Below are 17,281 nucleotides of genomic sequence, written 5' to 3'. Positions count from 1 at the left end.
TGTTCTTTCCATCATAATCCTCCTTCCTACTTCTGTCCACCTTGGAAAGTATGGCTAGTTTAGGCTAGGGCTGCAGAAGGATAGACCTAGTGAAGATGAATAATTATTCCTCAGTACTCCATAGCACTCAAGTATAGAATTGGCACTGTTTCCCCAGGGTACCTACTTTTTTTATTTGTTTTCTGTATTGGTATTAAGCCTATATATTTATCTGTTTTTACTAATTTATACAGCAGTGCTTGGGATCTGCAGTCTTGTTGATAAGCTTGGAGCTTTGAATTAATGTTGGTCATAATTTGGAATTTGAAGTTATTGGGAGACTGTTTATTAAACATCCCAACTACTAAGGATGAGTTAACTCAAAACCTAAATCTGGGTTTTCTTTATAGTTTGGTTCTATGAGTAATGGTATCAGTTAGTTGAAAGTATTGCCAAATGGTGTTATCCTGCTGTATAGCTTTTAGACACATGACTAAGTAAGTAGCTCAAACGTATCATTAAGGTTGATTCTGTTAACTTATTGTTAATCTGTTTTTCTTGTAATTCCCTTCCTAATTAGGATTTAACCGCCACCATGTCGAGCAAAAGGGCAAAGACCAAGACCACCAAGAAGCGCCCCCAGCGCGCAACATCTAATGTGTTTGCCATGTTTGACCAGTCACAGATTCAAGAATTCAAAGAGGCCTTCAACATGATTGATCAGAACAGAGATGGTTTCATTGACAAGGAAGATTTGCATGACATGCTTGCCTCCCTAGGTAACTATTTTTAATATATTAGAGTATCTCTGATGTCCTTTATGTTTATTTCTTGTCTCAAAGCCCCATGAAGTCAGTCTGTGAAGCTAATAATGTCATAGTTTACTAAGTCTTAAGAATCTGGAACAGTATTTCCCAAAGTGTGATCCTTGGATTCCTGCAGATTTCTAGCCGTGTCTCAGGATTGGTCTAGGGGCCAGCCTTGAGTGTGTGTGTGTGTGTGTCGCAAATACTGATCTTAGATTATGAGAGCAGTCTAATTTCTCCAGACATCCCAATGAAATAACATATAATCTCCAGACTTTTGAATACAGGCCCTATTCTTTGAGAAGACTTATCCAGATGCTTTCGCTATCAGGAATGCAACAGCAGACTGTATTAAACAATAATCTTTCTTGTCAAAATTGATGCATTTTATGATATTGTTACAGTTACGACTTTTTTTTACTTTGTTTAGGGAAAAATCCAACTGATGAGTATCTGGATGCCATGATGAATGAGGCTCCAGGTCCCATAAATTTTACCATGTTTCTCACAATGTTTGGTGAGAAGTTAAATGGCACAGATCCAGAAGATGTCATCAGAAATGCCTTTGCTTGCTTTGATGAAGAAGCAACTGGTAAGTCAGAGATAACCTTTAATTACCAAGTGATTTTTAAATTTGAGGATAGGCATGTTAATTCTGTGGAATCACGTGCTTCTTTGCTTCTGCCATTAAATATTTAATTTATCATTTAATTGGTATATTTGAAACCTATGTTACTTTAGGAAATCTGTGTTACTTCTTTACTTTGTAAGGGTTAGGCTTGCAGTAAATTTGTGTTGAATAATGTTTACCAGAGCATTCTTTGATAAATTGTAAAATACTACAGTCTTATATGATTTACTCAAGATTATTTAAATCTTGTATATCTAGCCTTTTGCTCTAGAATCAGACTCCCTGATTTCATATTTCATAGCTGTGTGATATTGGGCAGGTGCTTATTAAACTGAGAAAATATAAGGGGAATACTGACACAGTATGGTTCTTGAGAAGGAAGGCACACCTATTGGTTACATATTTCTTGGGTTAGTTTAAATAGTTCAGGCGTAGTCTGGTGGTAGAAACATTGTCTCTCCACTCTGCCTTTCAGGTTCCCTACAGTATGGTCACATGTGCTATTTGAGTATACCACCCTTCACTCCTGTGTCATCCTCCCAGTTTCCCTCCAAGCTTCTGTATATTGTGTTACCTTAACCGCCACCATTTCTTTCTTTATGCCTTCCTCATCATACCGTTGTCTTCTTCCTTTTAAAATGGAAGCTCTTAACAGTTATTACTGGTAGGTGTGCAGTGGAAAAGGGGCAAGCAGAAGAAACTCATGTGGAAAAATCTTATAAAGGTTTTTCTTCTAAAGATACTTGATTGAATGTTTTTTTGTGAGCAGATGTTTTCTTAATGGAAAAAGGAATAAAAGTATAAGAGTGAAATGTCTTACCCATTTTAAACTCACCTCAGTGGTCACATTCTTTAGAGAGCCTCATGTTTTCTTACTATTTTCTCCTGGGCCCCAAGAAAACTTAAAACCTCTCCTTTCTTTCCACATCCAAAGTATTTTATTTATTTCTCTCCTGGCCCATAACTCTCTGTGACCTTTTATTTGTGTGCTTATTCCCAATTATTACTATCTCCCAGTTCCAGTTTAATGACTGTGGGTCTTTAAAAACACTGTTACCTAAATTCCATCCCAGGCCAAGGAGCTAACCCAACATTGCACAGCAGACCTCTCCTGTCTCACCCGCTGCTCTCCTCAGCAGTGTATTTCAGTCCATCTGCCTGTTCTACTCTCCACTCTGTCTCTGGTGAATCCACTCACCCCCTGCCCTCAACTCTGCGCCTCTGGCCTACACCCCAGTTCTTTAAAAAATATAATATAAAATAAAAGCACTGTGTTATCTTTGTAACCCCTTCTAGCGCCTACCACAGTTCCCTTCCTGATATGGTTATTTTATGTGGTAGTTGAGTAACTTGGGTGGAAATGAGGGCTTATTTCTATAAGCTGAAAGTCTAAGATTTGGAGAACTTTTTTGTTAATCTAAGACTGAGTTTGCAAAAATCCCATAAATCTAGAATTTCTTTTGTGAACCTACATTATATGTTAACCTCATTTTACAGAGATTATATTTTCAATGTTTCAACTTAATTATGCAAAAAGGGAATTTGTCAGATTATTTTTTACTTCATGAATTTCAAAATCTGCTTGAATTGTCGCTTTTAATCTCTTTAGTTTAATACATTTGTGATTCTCAATCATGATTGCACGTGTGAAGTACTTGGGAAGTTTTTTAATAAGATCAATGCCAGATAATAAATCAAGGGTGGCATCTGGGCTTCATTTTTTTTTACTCTCTGTGTGTAATTCTGAGTTGTAGCCAGGTTTTATGAGAACCCTGGTGTCACAATCCCAGAGTAGAAAGCATGCTTTTCAGATTACGCTCCATGTCATCAATGCCTTGCGCAGTGTCTATGGCATAGTTAGTGCTCAATATGTACTCTGTTTTTGCATATCCGGGGCCTGGCCATATTTGTTATCAAATCTAAATTAGATTTAAAAAAAAAAAAAGGAAAGGAATGAAAAAAACACCAAAAATCTCATAAAAACAAAGAGTTGACGTGAAATGCCTGAAATAACACAGCTTGTTAAAACTGGGCCTCTTTCCACTGAAACATTTTATATTTATGGTGTGGTAGTGATTTTAGTGTTATATACTTGTAAGGTAAGTGTGATCATTCATGCTACTTTAAGGTACCATGAGGCTTAGGTTCTTTTCTAATACTTTTGTGTGTGTTTGTTTAAGCATACATTTAATTCCTGTCTATTATCGAGAGCTGAGGAGATGGATGTGGAGGGAAGTTGATAGAGTAAAGCAAGTTAATACCCCTAGGCAGCTGGGTATTTTCTTTTTCTTTGTAAAGATTTATTTATTTATGCATATAAGAGCTGGGGCACAGGCCAGAGAGATGCGGGGGGGATGAGAGGACTCGCCAGAGACAGAGCGAGGAACAGAACAGGCAGACTAACAAATACACTGCTGAGGGGAGCAGTGGGTGAGACAGAAGAGATCTGCTTCGCCATGTGGGTTGATTCCTGGCAGGCCGGGGATTGAACTTGTGCTGTAGAGGCTTCGGATTCCTTCATAGTGTGGTGCTTAACCCCTTGTGCCACCAGGGAGGCCCCAGCTGGGTATTTTCTAGGCAACTGTTTGCTGAGACTAAGTGGGGACCTGTATTTCATGTATTTGCATGTTTGTAATTCTTAGCATCTGTAGAGCATGCTTAGTTGAGTATAGCTACTCCTTGTAATTAATCTTCACAGTAGTATGTATTCTGATCCACTGGTTCTTTATTCTTTAGGCACCATTCAGGAAGATTACCTGCGAGAGCTGCTGACAACCATGGGAGATCGGTTTACAGACGAGGAAGTGGATGAGCTGTACAGAGAGGCACCGATTGACAAAAAGGGAAATTTCAATTACATCGAGTTCACCCGTATCCTTAAACATGGAGCAAAAGACAAAGATGACTGAGAAGAACTTCAGATTGCAGCCCCACTTTGGGTATTTTCTGAGACTTTCTTATAAAGCCTTTTGCATGCCCTTAGCTTTACAGCTTTTGCCTTTCTTGCTGTATTTATTCTCAGCCATTTTGGACATATGCATCTCTATAATCAAACTGGAAATGGGACTTTTTGTCATTTTCAGAATAGAAAATAGGGTAATTTAATTTACCAGTTCCCTCTTCCCCCAAATAACTGCAGTCTCTCTACAGAGTCAATATATTTTTTCAGAGAAAGTTATTCACTCAATTTTTTCTGAATCATTATTAAACTTTATGATAAAAAATGTGCTTGTTGAAAACTTATTTGTCAAAATTTACTTTTGTTAGTTATTTGCATCTTCCAAAGAAAAGCAAATTAGGTAAATCCTAGAAAATTATATGGTTATGAGAGCTCTCCTATTCTGCTATTCATTTCTACCCCCTTAAATGCAGCTTTAACTACCTTACTCATGATCCTTGCACTTTGTCTTCTAATCTAAAAAATAATTTTTTGGTAGAATTTTCATGTGATAACTTTGGTAGCTTCAAATCCTGGAGTTTAACATACCTGCCGACATCTCTCTTTTAACATGACATCTCCATTTGTTCTAGGCTATTGTACATAACCTCATGTCATTTAAAATTAGACTAGGTCATTGAGTGTAATTTTAATTTGTCCTAATTTTTAAAATTATTTTATCCACAGAGGCTTTATGGTACATATCTCCCAAAAAGACGGCTTTTTTTTGCATTATATTTCAAAGTGTTGGAAGTAGTGTAGTATTTTTTATTCTATGTAGTTACTCTTTAGCACAATATTCCCTATTGAAATACTGTGATTATTTATGCAGACATCCACCAGGAGTCTATGAGTTTTGGACATTCCTGACCTGCCCACAATCAAAACAGCTGCTGATACATGCCTGGGAGGGAAAGTGAGATCATTATTTCAATCCTAAAAATAACAATATTTATATTTGCAGGAATGAGGGACTATTTCAGAGGTAATCAGGAAGTGGTAGTACCATTTTCTTTGGGCTTCAAAGATCTGATGCTCAAAGATCCATGAGTTTAAGAAAGGTTTTGAAACACTGGGGGAAAAGTTTGTTATAAAAGAGTTCACTATGAAGATGAGTAACTGACAATTACTCTAATAATTTGAAGTCAATGCTACTATTAACAAAGCTATTACCTCATTCAATAAACAATTACTGCCTTAGGGTAGCAGACCTCTGCACTCAACAGGATAGGTGAGCTAGATCCTTTAACCAGGTGAGGCCAGCTTTAACAGAAGTAGAAGGACTAGAAGCAAGACTATTCTTGCCCTCTTCAAAATTAGAATCTTAGGTCCTGCCTTAAACTCTGTGCCTTTTATGTGTTCTGAATTTTAGTCAGTGGTTTAAACAAAGCACATTTCCCAGACTGTACTCATGCTACTAATCTTGTTTGTTGAATTGAATTTCTATTCCAAATGAGTTAAAAAAATCACTTTTGCTTTAACAAATTTCTAGTGAAAAATAACAACATTGTTTCCACTATAGGAAAAAAGTGATAGCATCTGCTGAAATGGAGATCTCTTTGTAGTATCCCTATTTTCATAGCTGCTGAAAGAACCATTCTCCATTAGGAGCTATGAATGGTTTTCCTTGAGTGAAATAATTTTCCTAATTTAGTAATATTCTCTGTGAGAACTAGGCTTTACTTAAGCAAAAATAGTTGCCAATACAAAGCTTCAGCAGCTACTGCAACAGTGCACTTGACTAAAAAACCAGTCTACACAACTTTAAATTATGAAAGTCATAATTGAAACAAACTATCTCAAAAGTTCTGATGAAATCCACCCAAAAGGGCAGCATCCTTATCCACCTGCTTATGACCATGTTACTGGATTCCAGGGCCCAAATTTTATTTGATCAAGGAGCTTGTAGCTCAAAAGGGAACTGATCAGTACCATTAGGAAAAAAGGCAGGAGAACCAGATTATATGAGATAAGAAAAAGCAACCATAAATGAATGGCAACCATTTTCTATGAAGTATGAGAAGAAAAAAAGCAGATTAGCTTTTTTGAATATTTTCAAGTGAGGCGGTCAGTCTTTTAAGCCCCCCAAAAATCCAGTACAGGAAAGTTTAAATAAGGCCACTAGATTGGGTAAGTTGTGGGTCATACTCATTCCTGTCAGAGTTTTGAGCAGCACAAGACAGTAGACAATGCTAAGTTGTGGGGGTCAGGTAGTCCTTAAGTGAACAAATTAATTTCTCTGAAACCTGCCTAGTTTTTCTCTTTGCTGTCTTGGAAGGTGTTGCCTGGAGCTAAAGGTTTTGCCTAGAGCTAACCCCACCTGAAATAAATGCCTAATTTTGCTGGGAACTTGCTCTTGAATTTCCAAGTTCCTATGTCCTTTTATGCTAGATTTCTATGTACCTGTTTAAATAGTCATGTCATAACTACTCTTTCATATGTATCCACATAAATTTTGTATTGGTAATGAACACACAACTTGATTTTTAGTTTAATGTATCAATTATTTTTCATGTTTTGGCAGAGCTACCTTTTTTTGGTTTTGAGTAATTCCTTTTTTAAAAAACCATTTTCAATGACCAGTTTATCTTTGACAAGAATATGCCATAATCAACCATTTCATAGGTGCTAGATATTTAGATATTCATCTTTTCATTAAGAAGTTTTTCTTTTGCATCTAGAGAGAACAGTATATATACCTTAGAGCTTTTTTTTTTTTTAAAGATTTATTTATGCATATAAGAACTAGGGTATAGGCCAGAGGTATGAGGGGGTGAGAGGATTCACCAGAGACAGAGTGGAGAACAAAACAGGCGGATTGGCTTAGATACACTGCTGAGGGGAGCAGCGGCGAGTCAGGAGAGGTCTGCTGTGCCATGTGGGTCACCTCCCTGGCCAGGGATGGAACTCGTGCTGCAGTGGCTGCAGGTAGCTTTGTAGTGCTGTGTCTTAACCCCTTATGCCACCAGGGAGGCTCCCCTTAGAACTTTTTTTAAGAACATTATCCATTGGAACTTTCTGTGATACTGGAAATGTTCTTTGTGCTGTTAAATAGGGACACTAGCCACGTGTGGCTAACGAGTACTTAATATGTCCAATATAACTAAGGAACTGAATTTTAAATTTAATCACATGTGGTTAGTGATTTTTGGGCTGGATGGTATAGTTCTAGAAACTCAAATATGGAGATCAGTGTGAAAGTACAGTTATGTTTCAGTTATGACCTTAATAAAGGTGGTTTGGGTGGAGGTTTATAGGATGGCAATGCACCATACATAGAGTCTGTGACAGATCTAAGAAGACAAAACCTTCTGTTTAATGGGGAAAAAAGCAAGCTATTGAACTTAAGGGCAGATTGTAGCTTAAGCGAAAGTCAATAAACATTTCAGAACCAGGGATGACTATCAGCAATTGCTTTTCAAACTTAATTGAGAAAATGCATTCATTTATGAGCTAGACCTTGGACAGTGCTTTTGGGAGGAGAATCACAGTGTCCGCACATACCTGGATGCTTATGAGAAATGCAAGTTATAGCCCCACTCTGGAGACCTGAATCTCAATGTCTCCAAAATATTTCATCAAGACTTCCAAATTTTTCTTGGTAGTTCTAAGAACTGCTATAGAATGATAAACTCATCCTACTCTCTAGGAATTTCTGATCAAAGATTTCTACAATATAAAAGACTGAGTAATTCACCTCTACATTATGTTCAAGCAATCACAGGCGCTCAATAAAGACTTGTTATCAAATTGACTATTTTCCATGCTATTCATCAATATTATTCCAAGGTGAGGGAGCTGAAATAGTCACGATATCCAGGACAAAACTGAATAATGTAGGTTAGTGGCTTCCTTGTTTTAACCAAAAGCATTATATAATGTCTGTGCTTATATGTGTGTGTGTAGTTGTCTTTCTTTTAATGACCCAAAGGAAAGCAAATCATTTGAACTTCTTTTGTGACCGAAAAAGAAAGTCTTAGGCTGACTGTGGCCTGGTGAGGCCATAAACCTTGTCATTTGAGGGTAAAAAGCGTACAGGAGTGAATATTACTCGATCTGGCACGCAGGAAGGATTTTCCAGCAGGCAGTTCACCGGCCACCACCCTCTTACCTTCCGCAGTATTACGCGGGAAGTACTCTTAAAATTGTCTTTTTATCCAAGTTCAAATTTAACTAGAGAGTTGCCCTTTTATTTGCTGGCAGCCTCGAGTTGGGCGGCTTCCGGCGCCGGACCCCCCCAAACTGCAAGGGACTCACACCCACCTACCGGGTCAAATTCCAGGCCCGGGCCGCGCCCCGCCGCGGGAATGCGGAAGGGCCGCGGGAACGCGCCGCGGCGGGAGGGGGGGTCCGGGCGGCCGCGGGTTTAGCCGCCCCGCGGGGGGGCGGCCGCAGGGGCGCGCGCGGACGGCGGGGCCACCTCACCCCGGGCTGTGTCCATCGGCCCCAGCCGCTGCTCGGTGAACACAGCGCTCTCCGTTTGCTCCCGAGCGGGAGGGTAGCGCGCACCCCTCTCCCCGCCCGCACTTGGACCCGCCGCCGCTTCCGCCGCGCCTTCCGGTCCGCGCCGGAGGCAGGAAGTGCCGGCGCCACCACTGTCCGCCGCAGCCCCGCGCCCCGGCCGTCACCCGTCGTCTCGCGCAGGCCAGCCCGCGTTCTAGTGTCTGGCAGCGGTGAGTGGCGACAGCCCAGGAAGCAGGCCCCGTCCTCTCTCCTCCTGCCCTGTGCCCGCGGCCGGGCCGGGGGAGCCGGGGGCCGCGGGACCTGTCAGGTTGGACGCGGAGGGTCAGCGAGGAAGCTCCGGCTCGGGCCGGGCCGGGCTGGGCCGTCGGGGGCCGGGAGGGACAGAGCGGGAGTCCCGGGCTGGGGAGACGCCCCGCTGGGGAGTGGGGCCGGTCCCGGGAGCCCGGCACCGCCCTGCGTCACCCGCTGACTTCACACACCCGGGGCCCCGGACCGCCCCGGCGCCCCAGCTGCCCGTCTCGACCCGGGTGCACGATCTGTACCCACAAAGTGGGGATGCATAGGAGTCCCCTGGTGCATGGTTCTTCCTTAGGTGAATCAAGAAAGGTTTCCTCGAAAGAGAATCATGGCCTCATTGAAAGCTTTTGATTCACTCCTAGGAGGGAGAACTTAGTACCTCGGACTGCAACTGCGGTAAAAGGTGGCCAAGGCCGAAAGCTTAAAAGGTGGGAATTTTGTAGTGTGAAAGGAGGTGGTGGGGAAGCCAGCCTGAATGGAATACAACTGTGAAGCATACTAGAAGAATAGGTAGGTAGGTAGGCGGGCAGGCAGGGGCCTTTTAGTGAAAATTTGATGAGAAATAAAAGATTATGTAAGAGGCATTAGAGTCATTGTGGATTTTTCACTAAAGGAGTAAAATGAAGAAAGGCGTGTTTCAGGGATTACTTTGGCAGTCTTTGCTTGCGATGGGTTTAGAATGGTCCATTGGTAAGAGAATTATAAAATTACAGCATTTTTTAAATAAAAAAAACCTTATAGCTTATCTTGTGAAACCATTTCATTTTATAATTAAGGAAACTGAAACCCAGAGAGGTGAGGTAATTTGCCCAAGGTTACTTGGAGACTCAGTGCCAACCATTTTTCTCTGTAAGCATTAGGTAGATCCTCCTGGACCTTATAACTAAGGGCACAGCTCTTTATTCAGGTTCTGTTGAATGAAACAACTTTGCTGACTCACTAGCCATTTATGCTTTAATGAGAATGAGTTTCAACCAGATGAACTACCACTACTGAAGGACAGATTACTGGGTGAGAGTTGCTGACAGATAACAGAAAGAAAGATAATAGAATTTAGAGCCTCTTTAATGGGGTTTGGTGTCCCTCTCTCCCAAGATTCGGAGACACCTGATAGCCAGGGGTCATTTTCATCGCCAGAAACTCTGATATGATTCTTCCTTCCTTGTTCCACACTTTAGCTATGTGTGGCACTGCTGGTTACCCCCAACTCACTATCCACATTTTCATGGCAGAGATTTCACCAGCCTGTATGCAGGCTATATGGGGCTAGTCCTGGATATGTGCTGTTCTATTTTCCAGCTTTGTGGCTGCAGGTTAATTGTTTATCCTGTTTGCCTTAATTTCCTCATCTGAGAAATGGAACTAATAGTGCCTGTTGTCATAAATTGTGAGGATTAAATATGTTGATACATATGAAATGTGTAAAGTAGTCCTATCACATGTTTAGCATTAGGTATTGGCTATTTATTAGTATTTTTTCTTCAAGGTATGGAACAATGGGTAAGTTTTGTTGAAGATGTTTTGAGGAAGAGTCCAGTGGAACTTATGATGAACCATGCATTTTAAAAGCCTTATTTGATTAGTCAGATCCTTTATAATGAACACAAGTCAAGTATATGTAATTCTATCTGTGATAGGAAGGAAGCATGTATATGCATTCAACTTCCTAGAATTTATTTATGACCTGCCTTGTGTAAGGCGCTCTGCTAGATCCTGCAATCCAAGGTAGAAAGGCCAAGGCCATAAAAACGTGTATGTAAATGGCATGTTATGAAATGCCACTTGGCAGTAAATAAAAGAACCACTGATGAATGCAACAAATAAATGAATCTCAAAAACATTTGAGTGAAAAAAGTCATGTATTTAGCATATAAACTAATTCGTGTTCAAAGATAGATACAACTAATCTATTGTGATAGAAATCTGAGCAATGATTGCCTATGGAAGAAGGTAATTGACTTAAAAGGATCTTTCTGGAGTAATGTTAACATTTGTAAATTGTTTGGGGTGGTGGTTATATAGGTATACCCATTTACAAAAACTCACTTCTAGTATGAGCTTTACATTTTCCTTTATGTAAATTTCACTGTGATAAAACAAAATGATATGGGAGTTCAGAAGTTGGAAAATTTACTGTCAGCGGGGAAAATCCTAAAACCCATTATAAAGAAAGATGATTGTATAGACTGTAAATGATAAATATTAAAATACATGCTACAGGGAAAATATAAGAAAAAATTAAGTTTGAGGTTAATTGTTGGGAGTATTTATCTTGATTATATATTTTTTAAGATTGATTTATGTATGCATACAAGAGCTGGGGTACAGGCCAGAGGTGTGGGGGGTGAGGGGATTCACCAGAGACAGAGTGGGGAACAGAACAGGCAGACTGGCCAAAGTACATTGCTGAGGGGAGCAGTGGGCCAGTCAGGAGAGGTCTGCTGTGCCATGTGGGTTGCTTCTCCCTGGCCCACTGGGGGATCAAACTTTGTGTCTTAACCCCTTGCGCCACCAGGGAGACTCTATCTCGATTATATTTTAAATTTCTTCATAGTCGTCGTTTTTCAAACTGTTGCTCATATATCCAGTTATTTGATTCTCTCCACTAGCACAAACAGTAGGTGTGGGTTTTTTTTTTTGTAAGTTATAGTTATTCAAGTAATGTTGGTTTACATCACAGTATGTCTTAGGGGTCTAGGTTTACACTGCTACAGTTGATTGCATGTTATTTCAGCACCTCCATCAGACCTCTCCTCTATCCTACCTGCCACATCCTCCTGGTAGCCTTAGTCAAAGCCCAGTGTGCTCTTCCCCCTGGTGTTTTCACTCCTCCCTTTCTTGTTCTCCCTCCCCTTCCTTTCTGGAATGCCTCAGAACTATGGTCAGCTTTCAAGGTTTGTCTTTGTCTGACTTTTGGGTCTAGCTGGCTGTGGGGGCTATGCAGGCTGGTGGGGACAGAGCTGCGAGCCGGGTGGTTGACCGCTCTGTACTGGCTGCTTCGGAACTCTGTAATCAGCCAGTACATCAGCAAACACTGCTCGCGTCTCCTCCGGCCAAGTCAGCAGTAAACGGAAATCTCTGACGACTGCGTTTCTGCCCCAGTGGAAACCAACCCTGCTGGATTGCTCCTCATGGGTAGTTACCTCGGGAAGCCCAGCTCCCAGCTGCCTGCCCCGACCGGGGAGGGCAGGGACCTGTGGGAGCGATCTGGACGTCGCACATGCACACCCACCCCCACTGCTCAGCCGGCACACTCTCACTGTCGCCCTTACCACAGTCACCCTCTCTCCCATCTCCTCCACCCATTTGGAGCCCTTCCTACTGGGATCGTGAGACTTTGCCAGATCGGTTTGTAATAACTCCTCAAAGACAATATCCAATCCAGCAGACCCGGTATTCCTTGCTGGGGATACTTCCCACAGTGTGCTGGAATGGTTATCACAAGAAGACTGTGCTGTCTGCTCGTAATTCCAGAATGGTGTGCAGCCCAGTCACAGTGAGGATTGCTCCTCCTGTGTCCGGAGCCGCATGGAGCATGCGCCGTGTTGCGCATGCTCGCAAATGTCTGGAGCCGCATGGAGTGTTGCGCATGCTCGCAAGTTAGGTTTCGGTTTCTGTTTCGCCTTCGGAGAAACGACTGCGCTTCCGGAAAATCACGTGGGACTGAGAGGTACGAGGGGAGAAGCGACAGAGGACAAGAAGGGAACCACGGGAGAGAAGAGAGAGACTGCGTAGGGGAGAGAAGAGAGATACTGCGTAGAGGATGAGGCGAGGAGACCTCGAGAGGGAGACTGTGGAAAGGATACTGTGTAGAGACTTTGAGAGAGGATACTGAGAAACGTACTGAGAGAGGAGCATAGAGAAGGCCAGGGAAGGTAGTAGGACAGGGAAAGGAAAAAACATGTAAAAGTAGGAAAAGGAAAAAGGAAAAATAAAGAAGCAAACGCTAGCGTCAAGTTGTCAAGCCCCTCATTTCAATCCTCAGCCCTTCTCTTTCCGTGCCTCCCAATCCCGCGAGTCGGGACACTCCTGATAGATTGACTCCTTCTCTACTACCAGAGCGCATAGTCAGCTCACCTCTGCCCTCACCATCGAGTAATGCCCTAGGCCCATGTGCAAAGGAGACTGGATCGAGTATTCTCAAAGAGAAGAATAAAAGGTCGGTGGAGGAAGAGGAGCAAATATTTGATAATGGCCAGGAAAACCAAGAAGGTACCCTGCTAGCAGTGGAAGTGGCCATGTAGTATTTGAGCCCCTGATAGCCAGTGGAGTTCCTACTGCTTTTGTGCCTACGCCTGAGTCGCTGAAGAGAGGTCTCAACTCTCAGAGCTCAGATAACCACTTGAATAAGAGATCCTGCACCCCTCCTTTGAGCTCCTGGGCAAGTGCATACAGAGTGGTATCCCTAGCTCCAGCCACAATACTGTTGCCAGTTCTTACAGCTCTACCAGTTCGTCACTCTTTTCTAGCACAGCTTCATCCCACTTCCAGGTACCAGAGATGCCAGCAAAGAAAACAAGAGGAGAGATTTCTCATCCTTCTAGCTCTTCAACTCCATTGGTAATTGAGAAGGTGTCCTGGGGAGATAAGGTTGCAGATACAGCCATGTGGAAGAAACAGAACTCACAGAATTCCTCGTCTACACCTGGAAGCTCTGGGCAGCGTAAAGGGAAGGTTCAGCTGCTGCCCTCCAGGCAAGGAGACCAGCTGACCCTGCCCCCACCTCCCCAGCTTGGTTATTCAATCAGAAGACCTAGACTTGGAAAGGAAAGCTTCACTGCGATGGCTTAACCAAGTCTTGGAGGATAGGACTGATATGGCTTTGAGCTGTCACTGAGAACCCACATAACACCACTCAGCCTTTTACCCTACCTGCTATTGGGACTGCTTCTTCCCCCAACACCCTCCCTACCCCAAGCACTGACCCACTGTCGGAGAGCTTGAAGAACATGCATGATTCCCCGCGCCTCCCGTCCTTCCCAGACTCTGCTGGCATGGCAGTAACACCTGAGGCTCATATGCCTCTGAAGACTCCTGGCCTCCCAGCCCCTCCAAATATCTCTTTAGACAACAAATCCACAGTCACTTTCTTGGGCCTGACCCCTGAATCTTCCATACCAGTCACTGACACCAAGTCACCTCTGACCCCTCAGGCTGAGACTTCCATCAAAACCTAACTGCCTCACCCCCCCCCCCCCCAAGCAGAGTATTCTGTTTGGAATGCTAAGTACCTCACCTTCTAATCCTTCTGCCGCTGCAACTGCTGGTGTGTCTGCAGCATCTCCCAGGTTCAGTCCCATCTTTGAGACCCCAGCTAAAAGTGAGAATGAAGACCCCTTGCCATCCAGACCTTCCAAGGCCACAGCTGCAGCATCTTCCAACTCTGTCTTCCCCATGACTCCCAGCACCTCACCTCTCACTATCAATCCTATCTTTGACAGCATGGGGCCACTTAAGTCTGTGCCCTTGGCAGCTCCCTTTTTCAGTCAAACAGCTACTCCAGCCACTACCACAAGCACCCCTCTCTTCACTGGACAGGCCAATGCCACTTCTACAGTGGTTTCCATGGCCAAAACCAGCATATGTGCAGATTTTGCCCTGAAACCTGCTTGTGCCTTTAGTGTGAGCAACATGACAAGCACCATGAGCAGGGAGACCAGCACACTTCTTCACAGCCTTTTCTCTTTGGGACTCCCCCTGCCATACCTGCTTCAACAGCAGTCACCACCTTTGGCCAGCCCCTTCCCACTGCCATTCAGACATCTAACAGTAGCAGCACTGCTGGTTTCAGTGGCTTTGGCAACACCCTGACTATCTCAGCCCCAGTCACTGCCAGCCAGCCTACACTAACGGGCACCACCACCCCCCCACCCCCCCACCCCCAGCATTCAGCATTCCCTTTAGCTCAAGCACTAAGCCCTCCCTCCCAGAACATCCAGGAACCAGTCCCCAGCCCACATATGGGGCCACTGATGGGCAGCAGCAGGGGCCCTGAGCTTTAGCAGCTCTTTCACTTTTGGGAATTCTGCAGCCGCAGCTCCAGCTGCCACTCCAGCGCCAGCCTTTGGCAGCACCACAGCTGCCTTCTCCATTGGTGCAGCCTCCACCTCTGACTTTGGCGCTACAACACAAACTGCCAGCAGTGAGACCAGTTCACTGTTCAGTAGTACATTGTCATCACCCTTTGCGTTTGGGTCCTCTGCAGCCCCAACTGCCAGTGGGGGACTTTGGGATCAATGTGGCTACCTCAGGCACCAGCTCCATCTCTGGGACTTTCTGCTTTGGAACAGGACAGAGTGGGACTAGTCGCAGTGCAACCTCATTTGGGGGAAGCTTTAGTCAGAGCACCTTGGTTACACCCAGCCAGAGCACACCCTTTGCCATCAATGTGGTTAACACTGTTGAGAAAAAAACCTGTGTTCAGAGGCACCACACCCACCTTTGGTCAGGACACCCCTTCTCCTGGAGTGGGCACATCAGACAACAATCTCTCCTTTGGGGCATCCTCAACACCCAGCCAAGGCTTTGCTGGAGTCAGATCTTTCAGATCAGCCACCCCTTCATTTTCTGTTGGTGCAGGATGTAAGACTCCAGGGACTCAACAGTGACTGCAGGCCTGGAGGCAGCACACTCACAAGAAATAGCCTTTGTACCCTGCTGTACCCCATCCCCAACTACCTCCCTCCCACCCCCGCTCACCACCACTCCGTGCCCAGATCAGGACCTTAGTATCTGCTAGGAAGAGCTTCTGACCTTTATAGTCCCATCAAACCAACCTATCCCAGACCTCTGGCTTCAGCCACCAGGGAAGTAGTGGCATTTCTGGGGGGCCTTTCCCTCTTCCTCCAGGGAGCAGAAGCCTCAAGACTTCTTGAGGGGGAGAGAGAAACAAAAACTTGATCCTTTACTTGAACAGTTCCGTAGTGAGGCTGGAGAGAACAAAACACCTGTAACATCATCCATTTACTTCCCTGATTCTTGTTTAGTATAAGGCGGCCTCCCTTCCTGCCTCCTCACCCCCTCATCCTTGCTGGAGAGTAGCAGGTGCAGCCCTTTGTCCACTTGCATCTCTGGTGTGCATTTGATGGATTTGAGGGGAATGGATTATCTCTAAAGTTTTGCTTGGCTAGAGAAAGTTCTCTTGTCCATTTAGAGGACTGTTTCCCCAATTCTTGCTGTTTGTCTCCTCATTGCTTCTGTAGGATTTATTCCTTTCCAAGTGACCTTGAATCTAACTTTGCCTTGGAGACCCCAGTGGGTACTACTCCTGCTATTCCCTTCCTCCTGCCAAGTTTGAGGCAGTGTTTTGTCCCAAGTCTCTCAGCCAGTTTGGCCCCTAAAAGGTAGGTGACTCAAGACTGTTACCAGCCTGGCAGGGCCTAGGGTGACACCTTGCTCCAGGAGTGGGAAGCTGCTGCTTTCTGCTGCCTCCTTACCCATCTTCCCCACTGGTCTCAGTGAGCTCATCTTTCTCTCCAGGACTGTATATTTAGAGCTTTGTCCTGTGTCACCCTGTCAGATGCTCACATCTACTGCTTTTCAAACAAGTTTGGAGGAAGAATTGAACTGAATGAGTGGCAGCATGTAGGTAGTGCTGGACTTAACTGTTTTAAGTTTCTGGGGCCTGGCTCTTGAATGTGGAAGGTAGCACCTCTTCACAGCCGCAAATGCTGACTCCCTGATTTTCAAATGGTGTTTTAAGGACTGGCAACCCTGGAAGACAGGGCCAAGGAGGGAGAAGACCTCTTCCTTCTGCTGTTTCCTTGCCTGACTGGAGGCCCCACCACCTCTAGTATGTATCAGAAACTTATATATAAGTTAACGGACCTTACTTTAAAATTCTTACTTGTTTTTCTTCAGTACGACCCTTCCCCTTTTCCTTTGTTCCAAATCTCTTACCCCAGTCCCAAGAGCCTTGCTGCCATGCCCATTCTCTTTAGGAAAAATAGGAATGTGTATCTAAATTAAAAGAAGAAAACATTTCATCATTTTTTAACAAAATAAAAATTGATTTTGTATTTAATCTAAATTGCCTTTTAAATTCCTTGAGGTGGTTAAGTATTGAAATTAGCTACATAGTTAAGTTCAAATGCTGCCCCAGGCGGTTTTCTTGAGGGACTAGAGCTCCTTCTGGACACATTATATAAAATGTAACTTATTTTATAA

General features: G+C 43.8%; 1 protein-coding gene and 1 pseudogene across 3 annotated transcripts; both read left to right on the top strand.

The window, feature by feature from the left end:
• Positions 1–574: 574 nt before the first annotated feature.
• LOC311183040 (myosin regulatory light polypeptide 9) lies at positions 575–4,325 on the top strand (the record flags this gene model as incomplete). 2 transcript variants are annotated; one of them, XM_084252252.1, is made up of 3 exons in its annotated part: positions 575–758; positions 1,216–1,377; positions 4,153–4,325. In XM_084252252.1, 3 exons carry the CDS (start codon positions 575–577, stop codon positions 4,323–4,325), a joined length of 519 nt encoding a protein of 172 aa, XP_084108378.1. The 2 variants fall into 2 exon arrangements, with proteins under 2 accessions (XP_084108378.1, XP_084108379.1); XM_084252253.1 differs by lacking the exon at positions 1,216–1,377.
• Positions 4,326–12,335: 8,010 nt separating this feature from the next.
• Positions 12,336–15,759, top strand: LOC311183333 (nuclear envelope pore membrane protein POM 121-like; annotated as a pseudogene). Its single transcript has 2 exons — positions 12,336–12,657; positions 13,175–15,759. The product of its transcript is annotated as a nuclear envelope pore membrane protein POM 121-like (transcript).
• Positions 15,760–17,281: the final 1,522 nt, after the last annotated feature.

The sequence above is a fragment of the Talpa europaea genome, assembly GCF_964194135.1.
Source record: "Talpa europaea genome assembly, chromosome: 13".
Taxonomy (NCBI): Eukaryota; Metazoa; Chordata; class Mammalia; order Eulipotyphla; family Talpidae; genus Talpa; species Talpa europaea.
Note: the sequence above shows the minus strand (reverse complement) of the source record. Positions and strands in the feature narration are given on the sequence as shown.